The sequence below is a fragment of the Natator depressus genome, chromosome 14 (assembly GCF_965152275.1).
Source record: "Natator depressus isolate rNatDep1 chromosome 14, rNatDep2.hap1, whole genome shotgun sequence".
Taxonomy (NCBI): Eukaryota; Metazoa; Chordata; order Testudines; family Cheloniidae; genus Natator; species Natator depressus.
Genome location: NC_134247.1, coordinates 8803632 through 8819910, shown reverse-complemented (window position 1 = coordinate 8819910; position 16279 = coordinate 8803632). Strand labels below are relative to the sequence as shown.

General features: G+C 39.7%; 1 protein-coding gene across 5 annotated transcripts in view; it reads right to left on the bottom strand.

Moving 5' to 3' along the window:
• Positions 1–16279, bottom strand: part of TEX2 (testis expressed 2) — a 113425-nt gene that overhangs the window by 44511 nt on the left and 52635 nt on the right. For all 5 annotated transcript variants that reach the window (XM_074971978.1, XM_074971981.1, XM_074971982.1 and 2 more), the window contains exon 2: positions 13640–15291. In XM_074971978.1, the coding sequence (XP_074828079.1) occupies positions 13640–15265 (1626 nt within the window). In that variant the 5' untranslated portion in view covers positions 15266–15291. The remainder of the gene's footprint in view (positions 1–13639; positions 15292–16279) is intronic.

Below are 16279 nucleotides of genomic sequence, written 5' to 3'. Positions count from 1 at the left end.
AAAACACTGTTCCAAGAGGCAGACTCAGTTTATGACTGACAAGCCAAAGTGTTCAAAAATACCAGGTTTTCTGCACAAAGATACCATCAAGCACATAAATGAAAACGCCCGCCAGTCAGTTTCACATGAGCCAGAATTCAAAACATCACTTCCTTCAAGAGTCACTTGGTACCACTTTCACAGAGATTGATAAGACGACATTAGCACTAAATTGATCTCATTTTATACTCCAGTAATGAGGTCCAGAAATGCCTGCAAAATCTGATAGATATGCAGTCTTCATCAGAACAATCCCTCTTTAGTAGGTTGTTTCCAGTCTTTCGTAATTAATTCATTTAAAGAATATGTTGCTTGATAAAATGGGGAAGATAAAGAAAAGGATACCTTGTACCATCATCTTTCAAATCAGGGATATCAAGCCACTTTACAAAAGGTGGCCAGTTAGCGCTGTATTTTCCACTGCATGCATCCGATGAAGTGGGTTTTAGCCTACGAAAGCTTATGCTCAAATAAATTTATTAGTCTCTAAGGTGCCACAAGTACTCCTCATTCAGTTAGCAATAGAGGACACAGAGGCACAGGGAGGTTAAAAAGACTTGCCCAAGGTCACAAAAAAAGTCAATGGCATTATCAGGAATGGAATACATATCTCCCTCTTTAATACATTTTTTCTAAAAATGCTCAGAAGGCCACCTGTCCCTGAAAGTGCTCCTCTCCCCCATTTTAAAAAAAGCTTACATCTCCAGACTTAAAGTTGTATCTTCATTGCATAAGGATGTAAAAATTTATAAACCTACACACAGGGTGGGGAACTGGCACAAATTAAATATAGGAAATGATCTGTGAACGATGTTGTTATAAACATACAACTAAGGGTAGCCTAAAATTTTTCCTTTACCTGTAAAAGGTTAAGAAGCTCAAATAACCTGGTTGACACCTGACCAAAAGGACCAATGGGAAAAGAAGATACTTTCAAATCAGGGGGGGGGGGGGGAGGGGAAGGTTTTGCTTTGTGCTCTTTGTGTGTTCTCTCAGGAGACAAAGAGAAAAACCAAGCAAGTAATCCAGCTCCTACTATATAATACCTACTATTTTTGTAAGTTTAGGTGTAATAGCAAGGAAATGCGTTAAAGTATCTTTTGTTTTAGCTCGTAAATTTTCCCTGTGCTAAAAGGAAGGTTTATCCCTGTTTTTTGTAACTTTAAAGTTTTTCCTAGAGGGAAATCCTCTATGTTTTAAATCTTATTACCCTGTAAAATTACCTCCCATCCTAATTTTACAGAGGTGTTTCTTTTACTTTTATTTCTTTGTACTAAAGTTCTGTTTTTTAAAACTCTAATTGGTTTTTAGTGCCCTAAAAACCCAAGGGTCTGGTCTGTGCTCACCTTGTTTACCTATCTGGTTGGTAAATTATTCACAAGCCTCCCCAGGAAAGGGGGTGAAAGGGCTTGGGGGAATATTTTGGGGAAACAGGAACTCCAAGTGGTCCTTTTCCTAAATCTTTGTCTAACTCATTCGGTGGTGGCAGCAGTACTTATCCAAGGACAGGGAAGGATTTGTGCCTTGGGAAAGTTTTTAACCTAAGCTGCTAAAAATAAGCTTAGAGGGTCTTTCATGCGGGTCCCCACATCTGTACCCCAGAGTTCAAAGTGGGGAGGGAACTTTAACAGATGTAAAGCATAAACATGACAGAATAAAGCTTAGCATCCATAAACAGAAAGAAAAAAAAAAGAAAAATTAGAAAAGGCTTTATCTATGCTCCAACAACATAACTGAACCATTAGCTTCTGGCAATCAAACTTCATCAATTACTGTGGCCAAGTGAATGGACTGTGGCCAAGTGAATTCCAGAAACATTAGCCAAATTCAACTCTGGTGTAACTCCACTAACTGGCACTGAGTTACACTAGCTCCTTATTTGGTCCATTCCGTGAGTCTCAGCCTAGTGTTTCAAGGCATAAGATCAGCCAATTCAATATTAATGCAAGGCTTTGGGGGATCAAATACTTGAAAGAACTGACTTCAGAAGGAACATGGGCTACGTTGCTAAATCCTAGGCCTAAGAGGAAATGGAACTCTGAGCCAGTGGACATATTCTGCACAGTTCTGTGCCGCAAGCTGAGTCTATTTCATAGATGAAATGCCATCAGAAGGTACATTCTTTCTTCAATAAACCAAAGTTTGCTACACCCAAAGCTATCAGTTTCCTAATAAATTAGATTGTAAATTCTTTGGGGTCGGGACTGCCTTTTACTACAATATATTTTTGTACAATGCCTAGTGCAACAGAGCCCGTCTATTCTGATTAGGGGCTTTGGGCTTTTTTATTCATATTACCTGTATTATAGTAGATAGAAACTGACATCTAACCTCTTTGCTGTCCTCTCGTTCAAAAGACACCATACTTTTCTGCTTTTAGAACTAAACCTCAACTTCCTTTTGCTATCCAGATACTTATTGGATAACAGCTGAAGGCCAACTAATATATGTTGCATTTGGATAGCATCTTCCATATGACAGGTTTCAGAGTAACAGCCGGGTTAGTCTGTATTCGCAAAAAGAAAAGGAGTACTTGTGGCACCTTAGAGACTAACCAATTTATTCGAGCATAAGCTTTCGTGAGCTACATTGCATCCGATGAAGTGAGCTGTAGCTCACGAAAGCTTATGCTCAAATAAATTGGTTAGTCTCTAAGGTGCCACAAGTACTCCTTTTCATCTTCCATATGAGCTTTCAGCATGCTTTACAAACACTAAATATAGCATTGCAACCCACTTGGTAAGCACTGTAATTTTTATAGATTAGGAAACTGACACAAAAAGGGTAAAAGATTTGCTCAAGAACACCAGGGGAGTCTGCTCCAGTGCCAAGAAAAGAACCCAGATCTGCTGATGCCTGGTATTGTGCCTTACCCCCGTAGCCACCCTTTCTTTTGACTCAGCCAGACCAAAAATCTTCAATTGTAAAGATGACCAGCTACTTACAATCATAGAATATCAGGGTTGGAAGGGACCTCAGGAGGTCATCTAGTCCAACCCCCTGCTCAAAGCAGGACAGGACTAATCCCCAATTTTTGACCCAGATCCCTAAATGGCCCCCTCAAGGATTGAACTCACAACCCTGGGTTTAGCAGGCCAATGCTCAAACCACAGAGCTATCCCCGCTCCCCCCCCCCCCCCCACTACTTCAGGAATAGTTTTTCTGACTTACTGCATACTTATTTAAAAGGATGTGAAAACTAGGGAATTCTATGTTTATGACAGAGATTTCAAAGCTAATGACTCTGTAGGAGATAATTGATCAACTGGTATACATAATATACACACAGTATACTTACCAAGACCCTTCAGCAATAGCTTTCAAATGGAGGAATTTTGAAATTTCCAACTGCTTTTATGGGCAAGTTTTACAACATCTCAAGGGACAAAATTTACACCTCAAAATCAAAGCTGTGCTCCATGATTGACAATTACTCCCAGATTAATCCTATGAATAGTCATACTTTTAATTCATCAAATCCAAACATTAAGTATTCATGTAGCCAAAGATTAGTCATTTTAAGTTAAGAGAAAAGGAAGGGAAACATAACATACAGAAGAGCATTTCAAATTTTGATCTACCTCTACGACTGACAACTGTTTTACATGGCAGTCAACAGCTGCCTTGAACCTGTGTAGGATAATTTCTCTGTAACCCACCTGAATGTGGTATAGTGGGAAGTAGCAGCAGAGATTTTACAGTGAGAGACAGAAGATTTATTCCCCTTTATCCTTTTGCTATTGGCAGGAATGTGATTCAGTACTAGCATCTCTCCTCAGTGCTGCCTGACTTGAGTGCTGCACCCAAACATCTGAGCACTGTTTGGGGTCAGGATGAGTTAATGGGGGAGGCAATTGCAGAAGGTGAAAACAGCCCAGGAATTTGATTCAGTGGGAGGTGGCCAGGCCAGAAACCAGGGTTCTCTAGAACCCTCAGAAGATAAACATGTTAAGACCATAAACCTTTGGACCTGGGTTTTTGTATATATTTTTACTTTATCAAGTTGGTTTTTTTGACTGAACCAGGTACAGATGGAAAGAAAAAGAATGTTCCTGTGTGTGTGGTGGGGGAGTGGTAGGGTTGCCAACTTTCTACTCACACAAAACTGAACACCCTAGCCCTGCCCCTCGCTCACTACATTCCCTCTCCCTTGGTGGCTCGCTCTCCCCAACCCTCACTCACTTTCACTGGGCTAGGGCAGAGGGTTGGGGTATGGGAGGGGGTGAGGGCTCTAATGGGGGTTCAGGGTGTGGGAGGGGGCTCCAGACTGGGGCAGGGAGCTGAGGTGCGGGAGGCGGTGAGGGCTCCGGCTGGGGGTGCAGGCTATGGTGTGGGGCTGAGAATGAGCAAATTGGGGTGCAGGAGGGAGCTCCAGGCTGGGGGGTGGAGCCAAGGGATACAGAATGAGGGAGGGGGCTAGGGTTGAGGTGCAGGAGGGGGTGATGGCTCTGGGGTGGGCCAGGGATGAGGGGCATGGGCTTACCTCGGGCAGCTCCCGATCAGTGGCGCAGCAGGGAGGCTAAGGCAGGCTGCCTATCCTGGCAGGTACTAGGCAGGGGGGCCAGGAGGCTCCACACGCTGCTCTCGCCTGCGGGCATCGCCACCCCCGGCCCCCAGTGGCCGGTTCCCAGCCAATAAGCGTGAGGAGCCGGTGCTCAGGGCAGTACACAGAGGCCTGGGCTCTTTCCCCCCACCTAGGAACCGGACCGGCTCACCGCTTCTGGGGCACAGCACGGCGCCAGCCAGGACAGGTAGGGAGTAACCTGCCTTAGCGCTGCAGTACCCCCGATTGGACTTTTAATGGCCTGGTCGGCGGTGCTGCTCTGAGCCGCCAGGGTCCCTTTTAGACCGGGTGTTCTGGTTGAAAACCTAGGGAGTGGAGGGCTTCAAATAAGGCTAACCCTGGATGTATAATTTGTAATACATTATTCAGTGAAGTGTACTTTCCCCCCCCCCCCCCCATCAACTGTCTGCAAAGAGTCAAACTCATTTGCAATTTGCAGACTTACAGTAAACAACTCTTGGTTTTCAGATTACTGAAATACTTCATGATCAATATTTAAAATTTGCATCATGTTTATACATAACGTATTTGTTCCATTCCCTGACTGGATGACTTACAGCATATAGCTAACCAATATGGCATGAATTTCATCATCAATTTCAGTATAAAGTTCAAGTTTCAGAATTCAAAATTTGCAGTGCTGCTGCTGAATTATGGAATTCAAAGTTCACTTTCAGTAAACTGAGTTTAAAATTATTTTTTTGCAATTATTCATGCAAATAAAAAATTTTCTAGAATATTTGTGAATGTGAACACAGAGGCATGAAGAGCCAAAGCAAATGTTTCAAAACTGAAGTGAATATTTGCCAAAATGTGTGTGTGTGGTATTCACCCACCTCTCAGCAGTCGTACTTTCTCAAAGAAACATTTGAGAAGTCCTGTTTATAAACAATGGAAATCTAAAACAGTGTGTGTGTACAGGTATATATAGATACACAAAGTACTTTTTTTAAACCAACTGGAACAGCTGAAAAAAAACAAGTCATTTTCCTGGGAAGGCTCTTCTTTTCCATTTGGAAACATGGATTCCCATGCTCATTTAGGTTTTCAATATGACTCTTTTGTAACAATTGCTACCTTACTTGGGCAATAACATCATCAGCAATACCATTAATGTTGCCAGCCCAGCTCTGCAAACATTTTTTAAAAAACTTGTGCTCCCTGGTTGGCTCTAGAGCATCAAACATTCCTGGAAAATCACTTTGCAAGTCCAACATAAACAACAACTACATTTTGTTAATTATTTTATTGACAGAAGAATAGTTTTGGGGTTGTTGGGTTGTTTTTTGTTTTTTTTTTTAAAGGAGATAGTAAGGCAGGTCAAATGCTGGGTCTAACCAACCTGGCCTTTTCCACTTAGGCATCTAAAAAAAGCCGGTATCATTGCTTGAAATATAAAGCCATCAGAACTGTGCATTGGCTAGATTATTAATACGGAGCATATTTTAAGATAGATGTAATAAGACATGCTGGCAAAGTTAAGACACCTTTAATAACAGATGGTGTCTCTGACACATAGCCCATTGAGTTTGTACAGGTAAAGGTGATTATCATTTTTACGGTTGACTAAAGATTGCTCAAGCAATACATTCTGAATACAGATGTGAACCTTCCCAAACAAAAAACATACCCCACCTTACTGGAAATACGAGGTTTAAAAGAATCAGTTGAGTATTCTTTTAAGCTATATAAAATAGGCAGGTAGCAAAAAGGAAAAAAAATTATTATAAGTCCACGAAGATTTTTTCTTCTTCCAAAATGACAATCAAGCTGTGCTCATATTTGACCTATGTAAACATGTGATCTGAATATTACCTTTGTGTCTCCTTTCACACTTCACTCCTGTTTTTTGCCCTTCCCTCTCTAGTCTGCTCTTAAATTAAGCTGTTTGGGGCAGGGGCCACATCTATCTGTATTTGTAGAATACCTAGCACATTGAGTCCCTGATCCTTATTATAGACTTTTGTTAATACCATAATATAAATAAAGTTGAAGTATTATGCTAGTGTAGTTTTGCTCATGTTAATCCAAGGCATGGACCCCAAACCAAACCTTTATTTGAAGTCGAGAACAGTTTTTCCAAACTAACACAAAACCTAAACATCAAGAGCAAATACACTGAAACAGACTGAGCATTCAGCAATATTCACCACAGATACGCAATACATGAATCATGCTGAATTGGATGGGTCTGGTAAGCCTCTTGCCTATATCCCCCGTGTCATATAAATGTACTACCTAAATCCAAAATGCAGGATAAAAAAAAAAGAGGTGGCATAGATACACCTCAGGATGTTTAGCATCAACTGTAATCCAACCTTCTGCTCACTAGCTCTTGCAGCTTTGCAGATGAAGTGGTTATTCAGAAAGCAGTAACTGACAAGATAAAGAGTTAGTAGGATGGTAGGTCATCAAGGTGGCAAGGAGGATGGCTTCTAGTGCAAGAGGGAACAGCAGAGAGAGAAATGGTACATAAGAACATAAGAATGGCCATACTGGGTCAGACCAAAGGTCCATCTAGCCCAGTATCCTGTCTGCCGACAGTGGCCAATGCCAGGTGCCCCAGAGGGAGTGAACCTAACAGGTAATGATCTAGTGATCTCGCTCCTGCCATCCATCTCCACCCTATGACAAACAGAGGCTAGGGACACCATTCCTTACCCATCCTGGCTAATAGCCATTAATGGACTTAACCTCCATGAATTTATCCAGTTCTCTTTTAAACCCTGTTATAGTCCTAGCCTTCACAACCTCCTCAGGCAAGGAGTTCCACAGGTTGACTGTGCGCTGAGTTAAGAACTTCCTTTTATTTGTTTTAAACCTGCTACCCATTAATTTCATTTGGTGGCCCCTAGTTCTTATATTATGGGAACAAGTAAATAACTTTTCCTTATTTACTTTCTCCACATCACTCATGATTTTATATACCTCTATCATATCCCCCCTTTCCAAGCTGAAAAGTCCTAGCCTCTTTAATCTCTCCTCATATGGGACCCGTTCCAAACCGCTAATCATTTTAGTTGCCCTTTTCTAATGCCAGTATATCTTTTTTGAGAGGAGGGGACCACATCTGTACACAGTATTCAAGATGTGGGCGTACCATGGATTTATATAAGGCAATAAGATAGAGAATGTGATGGAGACTATCCCTTTTTTAATGATTCCTAACATCCCGTTTGCTTTTTTGACTGCCGCTGCACACTGCGTGGTTGTCTTCAGAGAACTATCCACGATGACTCCAAGATCTTTCTCCTGATTAGTTGTAGCTAAATTAGCCCCCCCATCATATTGTATGTATAGTTGGGGTTATTATTTCCAATGTGCATTACTTTACATTTATCCACATTAAATTTCATTTGCCATTTTGTTGCCCAATCACTTAGTTTTGTGAGATCTTTTGGAAGTTAGCCAGATCAAATGAGAGTAGTGTACCTGCCCACCAAAGCCCAGAAGTATTCAAGATGGATCCAGCCCTGAAAACCTCATATGGAAAAATCCTCAAATTCGTATTTCCCAATTTCACATTTGCAGTAAACTATTTAAGGTAGAAGGACATTTTCCCATGTGACAAAGGGGAACCCTAATATCTCCCATCAAGTTATACAACATTTGGCCAAAGACTTTATTCTTTATTATTTTAGATTCTAAAATGATTCAAAATTCAGGACAGTTTCCCCCCCCCCCCCCCAATCCGTACTCAGAATACATTGTCTGTGCTAGTTAAAATGCCTTATTGGACTGAGCCCTCATCTGCACCATGAACTTTATTCTCAGAGGTAAATAGGACACAGATACAATGTACCTTTGATTTGAGAGGACCAAAGTACACCCAGTTTAATCCACCTCTAGTGCTGATCCCTCTTCCCTGTCACTGTTTCATATGAGAGTATTTGAACAATATGTACACAGAACTTTCTGCTTAGGAACAGCAGCAGCAGCCTAAAACTGAAACTCTATCACATAAGCACGTTGAAACTTAACAATACAGCACATTGTACGATTGCTAACAAGCTAATGCAAAGTGCCCCCTACGCACCAACAGAACCCTCTTAAAGTTAAATCATATGCAGCACTGGAAAATTATTTTAACAGAAGCCAACTCAGGCCCTACTAAGAACACTGCCATTTCAAAACATAGATTAAACTCATGTATTCAATGCTTGAGAATTTCATGACTAAATGTGTATCATCAAAGTAAACTGTATATATTTAGTCTATTCTACCACATCAAATTCAAGCTCCTTGCCTCTCACCAAGCTCTGCACAAACATCAGCCGTGCCCACGTTTGCCCTCTCTCATTTCTTATTTTTCCTCCCAACTACTGTTACTGTGCTTATTTTCTTTTTCCACTTGACTTCCCACCTTCTTTCAAGTCCATCATTACTCTTGGAATAGCCTTCCATTTGAGTTTGACTAGTACCTTTTCTCTCTTCTCCTTCAGATCCCCTTTAGAACTACAGCTGTGCTAAATGACATCAATGAACCCTCAAAAACGCACCAGCAATGCTTTTATAAATTAGAGGTTCAGTGCATCTCAGACTATGTTTGTGAAAGTTTAACAAACATGGGTTGAAGCTATCCAGCCTTCCCACAGCCTTCCAAGCATCTGAAGACCCTCTCCCCATTATTCATATGAAGCTTTTGGATGAAGGTTAATGTTAGAAAGAGGAGTTTCTGTGAGAGGTAGTAAGAATTCTTTTTAGGACTGAAGTGAAAACTGGCAATTCCTGTTAATCTCACCTGTTTTAAAGACCACAGTTTAGTAGCTTCAGCAATTAATGGATTTTTAGTGGGTGACTCTTGCTTGAGCTAATCAAAACTAAAATCATTCAAATATAATCAACTACACAAGTGGATGTCATGCTGTTTTATTAGTTACTTAACCAGAAAGGTCGAGAGCTTCCATGTTAGCTTGCTAAAATTAGCATCCATTTACAATCCAATGGCAGCAAATCAGAAGTGCTACAACCATGCTAGTCACTTCACCCATTATTTGAGGCATTTAATCTGGAGAGATCAAAAATGTAGGCCACAGAATTCTACAATGTGGTTTTCAGCAGCCTTCAGCTAAGGAACTCTCAGAAACTACAGGTCCCAGTATGCAATGTTCTCTCTTGAAGTAAGTAACATACCATTTTATACATGTTAGTTACTGCCGAACCCTCAGCAAGTTCAGTTTTGCAAAATCTGGGCACACCTACTATATATACACAATGCCATCCAAAATATTCACTATCCTTTGATTAGAAACTAAAGTACCACTATAGAAAATTAAGATGTTGTGTGTAATATTTTTTACCACTATCGTATGGCCCTCAGATAATCTGCCTGAATGCCAAGAATTAAATAAAAAAGCCTGCAAAGGATGAAACCCACAAGAAATGAAATGATGGCAAAGAAGGTTCCTGGAGTAACCGGTGCAGGAGAGCTATCAACTGGGGAACACCCCCCATCTGGCTCCGTCAAGACTAGAATGGTTTAATCTTCCCAAGGCTAAGCCAGGATCAAAGGGAATCCTAAAGCTTCCAAGATGCTTAAAAAAAGAAAAGAAAAAGATAATGAGTGAGTAGCCAAAGGCTACCAGTGTGTGCTGGTGAAAGCTGACACTGTATGACATGCAGAGACAGGGAACCAACCCAGGAAGTTAAACAAAATATATACATAAAAATTCTTCAAAGAGCTTACATGAAATTCCAAACATCTTTCTGGGCTCATTCTAATGCAAACACATAGCATATGATTTAATGAATTTCAAAATGTAACTTTAAATGGAAAATTGAATAAAAAAAGCTTTCTGAAGCGTCCATCCCACATCTCTGACTAGGCTAGTAGTTTTTCCATTTTGCTACCTCTGCTTCAGCAGAGCTGGTTAAAAGCTGGTTTTTCTTTTTAAAATTAGATCCTTGGTTTTAGCAAGGCAGTACAATGTCTTTATATATCAATTTTAATTTTAAAGTGGTTACTGAATAAAGAGGAAAAACCTCCAATTTTTTTGGACAGGCATTTAGCATGCTATGAAAAATAAAAATCAAGATTTTTCCTTGATACTTTATCTGTGCATCCTCCTTTCATGGAAGTGAGGGAAACAGTAATACCTAGCTCACATAGCACTTTTCATCAACAGATCTCAAACCATTTTACAAAAGAGGTCAGTATAAAATGTAAGCAGTGGGAATGTCCGTTTTCCTTAAATCATACTCTTCAGTACATCTATCCAACAGACATAATCCACAGATTACACAGAACCACAGACCATGACAAAATTTGCTTTTCACTGTGACATTCCCCAAAGCTTTGAAAAATGAAAGTGATTAAAGTCAAGACTTCTTGAGAGTCCAGATTATATCTATCCTTCCACTGGCAACAGAACGAAAGACTGCTTGGCTACAATGGTCAACTACAAATCTGTCTGCACTGCAAGCCTGCTCAACTTCAGGGTCCAGAACTAGGGCTGGTTGAAAACTGAAATTACTTCTTCTCCCTTCCCTTTCCAAAAAAAAAAAAAAAAATTATTTATTTATTTACACTAAAAAAAAGAATTTTGGGGGAACTGCTTTCCTTGAAAATTTTCAGCTTTCCAAAAAAAAAATAAATTTTTTTTTGGTTACTATAAATTTTGTAAAAAAGTCCAAATTCCTCCCCCATAGCTTTATACAAAAAGAGAAAAATAACAAACTCTTCAGATTATAAACCTTTCAGGGCTGCTGGAGCAGACAGTCCTGTTTATGGTCACCTGTTGGAGAAGAGGTAATTGTCAGCCAGTGTGCATCTTGGGATGACAAGCTAGTGACATGAACACCTGCGCTGAAGAGAACAAGAATGATTGAGAGGAAGACCCCAGCCTGAGAAAACAATAAGTAGAAGAAAGAGAACTACACGGAGAACAGCAAAGAAGGAGTTGATTATTTATTGAACACAAAGTGTTTCTGGAACAGTCTTAAGGATAAAAAGAAAAGGAGTACTTGTGGCACCTTAGAGACTAACAAATTTATTTGAGCATAAGCTTTCGTGAGCTACAGCTCACTTCATCGGATGCATAAGGATGACACTTTCCACTCCAAAGAACTTACACTATAAATTAGAGTGAGAAAATATACAAATGCACATGATAGCATGTAGGCTGAAGGTCTCAGCTTCAGAGAAAAAAATACTGGAACAGAAAAGTAGTAAAACAAAAAACACAGAAGAAAATCAATCATTACAAAAAACCAAGCCATTCTTCTAAAGAAAAACACAGAATGAAGAATGTTACATAAATACTAAACAGTCCTAAGAGAACTTATAAAGATCATACCAAAAAGGAAAACATTTTTTACTTGTTCTAATAAATATTCTGAAGTTAAAATTCAAGAGAACGTGTCATTAAAAATATTCACTATTTTAATCTGTTTTCCCCTTCCCCAAATCTCTGACTGAAGGGCTTTGAAAGCATGACATTATGTTCCTGAATATGTGACAACTAAAAACAGATTAAAAGAGAGCTCCAACCAGTTTATATTCCTTTAATAATCAGTATTTAGTTTAATCAATTATATATTATAAGTAGACTCTTTCTAGAGAGTTTTAACTGTCATCCACCTAAAAAACAGAATAGTCTTCAATTAGAGGAAAAAATAAGCAACTTGTCTAGGAAGTCCGATTCTCCAGTGCAGCCAGACACATTGCAGCAAAATTTTTATGTCCTCTGATGGGAATGGACTCCATTAAGAACACCAAGAGATATGCACCATTTCGCAACAGCCTATTCGTTATTTTTATAACCAGTATTTTGGGTTGACTTGTTAATGGACATTTTTTTTAAAAAAGAAAAGGAGTACTTGTGGCACCTTAGAGACTAACAAATTTATTTGAGCATAAGCTTTCGTGAGCTACAGCTCACTTCATCGGATACATGCAGTGGAATTTTCCACTCAAATACATTTGTTAGTCTAAGGTGCCACAAGTACTCCTTTTCTTTTTGCAGATACAGACTAACATGGCTGCTACTCTGAAACATGTCACTTTAAAAATAAAGACTCACAGTATACTGAGATTTTAATCAGTTAAAATGATATCAAGCAAAATTCATGGTCACTGAGAAGTTTGAGGTTATGTTCTATTCCAGACATAACTTCTTATCTAAAACTACCCAATTAGCCAATTGCCTATTCTTTTTCAATTTTTATTTTTATTGTGGTCACCAATGTAAAAAGATGATTACGTGACTCCAAGTGAAAACATCAAAGTAATAGAAAGAGTGATCAGCAGGGTCACAGCTGGACAAAGTACAGTTGTAAATTCAACAAGGCAAGAGAGTACAGGGGCTCTGAACAAGGAGAAAAACCGCAGTGCTAGAACTTTTTAAATCCAGGTCTTAGCTCATTTGATGGGTTGCAATTATCAAACTAAAATACATAAATTACAAGATATTTACACAGTATTCAAATAGAGACACATACCCCAACCAAAATTGTCCCCCTTGACATTTTTCCACTTACCATTTCCTCCTCCCACCCTAATTATCTGACATTTGAGGTAAGTTTGTTTTCTCTCTATTTCTATATTGGAAAATGTGGAAGCTTCACTAAAAAACAAGCAAACAAAAAAACAGTGCTCTTGGAACTTTCTGGACTGACTACATGAGATGAATTGCAATGTGGACAGCAAATTCCGCAAGAAACAAAGCACACTGTCTGAGACACACTGGATTTCACACACAACATGCTTAAAAAAAGAAATCTTTGCCACTAACTCCATTCAGCAATTCTGAAAGACAAGTTCAAAACATATCTGCCCTTTTCCTTTAGAGGTGATTATTCTATTTCTCTCTGTAGCTGGATGCAACGTTAGCTCTCTCATCTTGCATAAGTAATTCACTAAGACAGCTGAAGTAGAATACTCTTGCCTACTAAATCATTTCTAATATTGCCAAAACCACATGCTCCCAAAGGGGTACTTCAGTTGCACTCACTGATAGATATGATTCTAAGGTGCAAATGAGCTAACTAAGTTAGTTTTTCTAGCCAGAGTAAGGTATGTCCAGTAAGAAACCTCACCTTCAATATTTCCGGTTCCTTGATGTCCAGAGATGCTGTATTCCACTGCTTGCTCAGATTTTTATGTAGTTTGTGATATTCACAAGCACTTGGTGTAAGAAGCCAAATCACACAGATAGCAATCATAAATCCAAGGGCAACTCCCAGGAAGAGTCCACAGAAGTAGCTAGGGAGAGGGAGTATAAGATAAGCATAGACTAACATTGTAAAGAAGTACAAAGTCTTAACGGGTAGTTTAGGCTGCTGCACACATAAATCAACTTCATCTTCGCTACTGAGTGCGATACCATATTCCTCAGTTATTTCTGCCTGGAGCAAAGGTTCTGTAGGTTTTTCCACTTTGCTTTCATCCTCTATTAAAAAAAAGTCTTCAGAATACAGTTCACAAAACTCTTCATCCTCTTTGCTTGCCAGTGCAGACAAAGAACATTTTTCCAGTACCAGCGAAGTCTTCAAATTTAGGTCCTTTGTGCTTACAGACTGAGAGTTATTAGTCTCAGTGTCTTTCACATGTTCCTCAGCAGTTTTGTACTGGTTACTTTTATTTAGAGTAGAATCACTTCCGTAGTAGTCCCCTTCAGAATCACATTCTTCTTCCTTAATGCTATAGTTGTTATTGGTTTCCAAATGGCCATTTAAAGTGGAAAGATTTGAGAGTTCTGAAGCACTTGAAGATAAGGCTTTGGGCCTGTGGCTACTACTTTCGTCGCCCATTATTTTGCTGAGTAGTTGAAAAGGCTCATAGATGACTTCTGAAAGGCGTCTTTTAGTGTCTTCAATTTTAGCCTCCATTTCAGGTACTTTAAAAAAGGAACGAGTATCTGAAGGAGACATTAATGGGGAAGAGGGAGCAGTTTTGGAATCGCCACCTGTAACTCGAGGCTGAGTGAATTGTTTGAACAGGTGTAAGTTCAGTTTAGAGTCAGGTTTGTAGGATACAGCTTCAGATTCTTGTTTAGATGTGTCTGTGGACAGAGACTTCACTAAAGTTTTCATTAAGTGTCTATGTCTTGTGGGTGGGGTGGGCTCTTTTGGTTCTACATCTGTTGAAAGGGACTTAACTAAACTCATAAAAGGCTTTGAACTAGAAACAGTGGATGAAGCACTACACAAGACAGTTGGCTTAGATGGAGAGGACAATGGGGAGGATGACGAGCTGACTTTCTGTTCCAAAGGAGACAACACACCTGATGAGCTAGCTACATGATACGAATCAGATGAGGGCGATGGAACTAATGGCACTGCACCGAATACTTGCGATGATGAAGAAGAATCTAATGGCTTTACAGTGTTTACGGTTGGCAAAATCACAGGTGACGAAGGTAGGAGGGATGCAGAGTCGACCATGCTATGTGAGGTAGCTGGACCACAAAAATCATGGCCACCATGTTCAAAGCAGAGGTCTTCCTTGGCTTCAAGTGCTGTTACAATGCTTTGGTCTTCCAGTTCATCACTGGGAGACTCCTTAAACTCCTCTTCCTCCTCCTCTTCCTTCTTCCCAAATGCCGAGAAGTGAATGGTGATGACATCTCGGGAAATAGATCGCTGAACCTGCACTTTTGGGGCAGACTGCTTTGAAGACATTTCATCAGTTTTCTCTGCATGGCTACTGTTCAGACTTGTCATTGCAGGTCCCAGAGATGTGTCAGGGTCTGTGGAGAGAATATTGAACTAAATTAAAGGCGATTTCTCCTCAAACCCCACTCTTATTTCCAACTATTAAGAGAAACACAGAAAAAACTATTTACAGATGGCATGTCTGCAACTTAAGAGCAGCAGATATACATACTGGCACTTTTCATTCCCCTGGATTTAATTGCATTTTATCAAGTGAAACAAATAAACATATTCTACAGTAACTAAGAATTTATTTTCAAAAAAGTCACACATATATGTTTTACATAAAATACGTACAAACTTGGAGAAACTACTTTTTCCTCAAGTACACATAACAATGCTTTTCATATCAGATGCAAAGATTAAAAGGGGGACTCAGTCACAGAGAAAATGACAGGGAGCAAAGCAGGTGGAGGAGAATGAAGGCAAAGGAGGGTGTGCGTGTGTAGGAGAAACAGGGGAATGGTGAGGTTTAAAAAAAAAAAAATCTTCTTAAGTTCCATCCCCACTGCATGCTAGGAGCTAACAAATTCTCCTTTCCACATCTCTCAACAAGAAGCAGCCCTTAGCTTATACAACGAAGATGGTGCTGCAGTATAGGCAGACCGACTCCATTCTCTGAAGCCTAAATGTGTCACCACTATGACATACTTCTATTAGCTCACAGAGAAATGATCACAAATCTGTTTCAAAGATACTGATCTCCACATCTAGTTCAATGCACCAAGGTCACTTAAAAAATAAAGTCCCACTGAGCCAAACCTGCTAGCAACACCACTTTGTATATTAATCACACCACATCCACTAATGACATGCATATGATAATTCAGGCATCTTTCCGACCAAACAAAGAACGGCAAAAAAAGGGAACTAGAACACACACACTTTTAAAAAGAAATGAATCCAAGGCACTGGTGACCACCATCCAAAATGGTCAGGCAAAATATTACCTCTGCAATTTCCCATGAGGCAGTACTTTATTTTCATTGTCAAGACAATACGTTTGTCACTTTAGTAACTAAG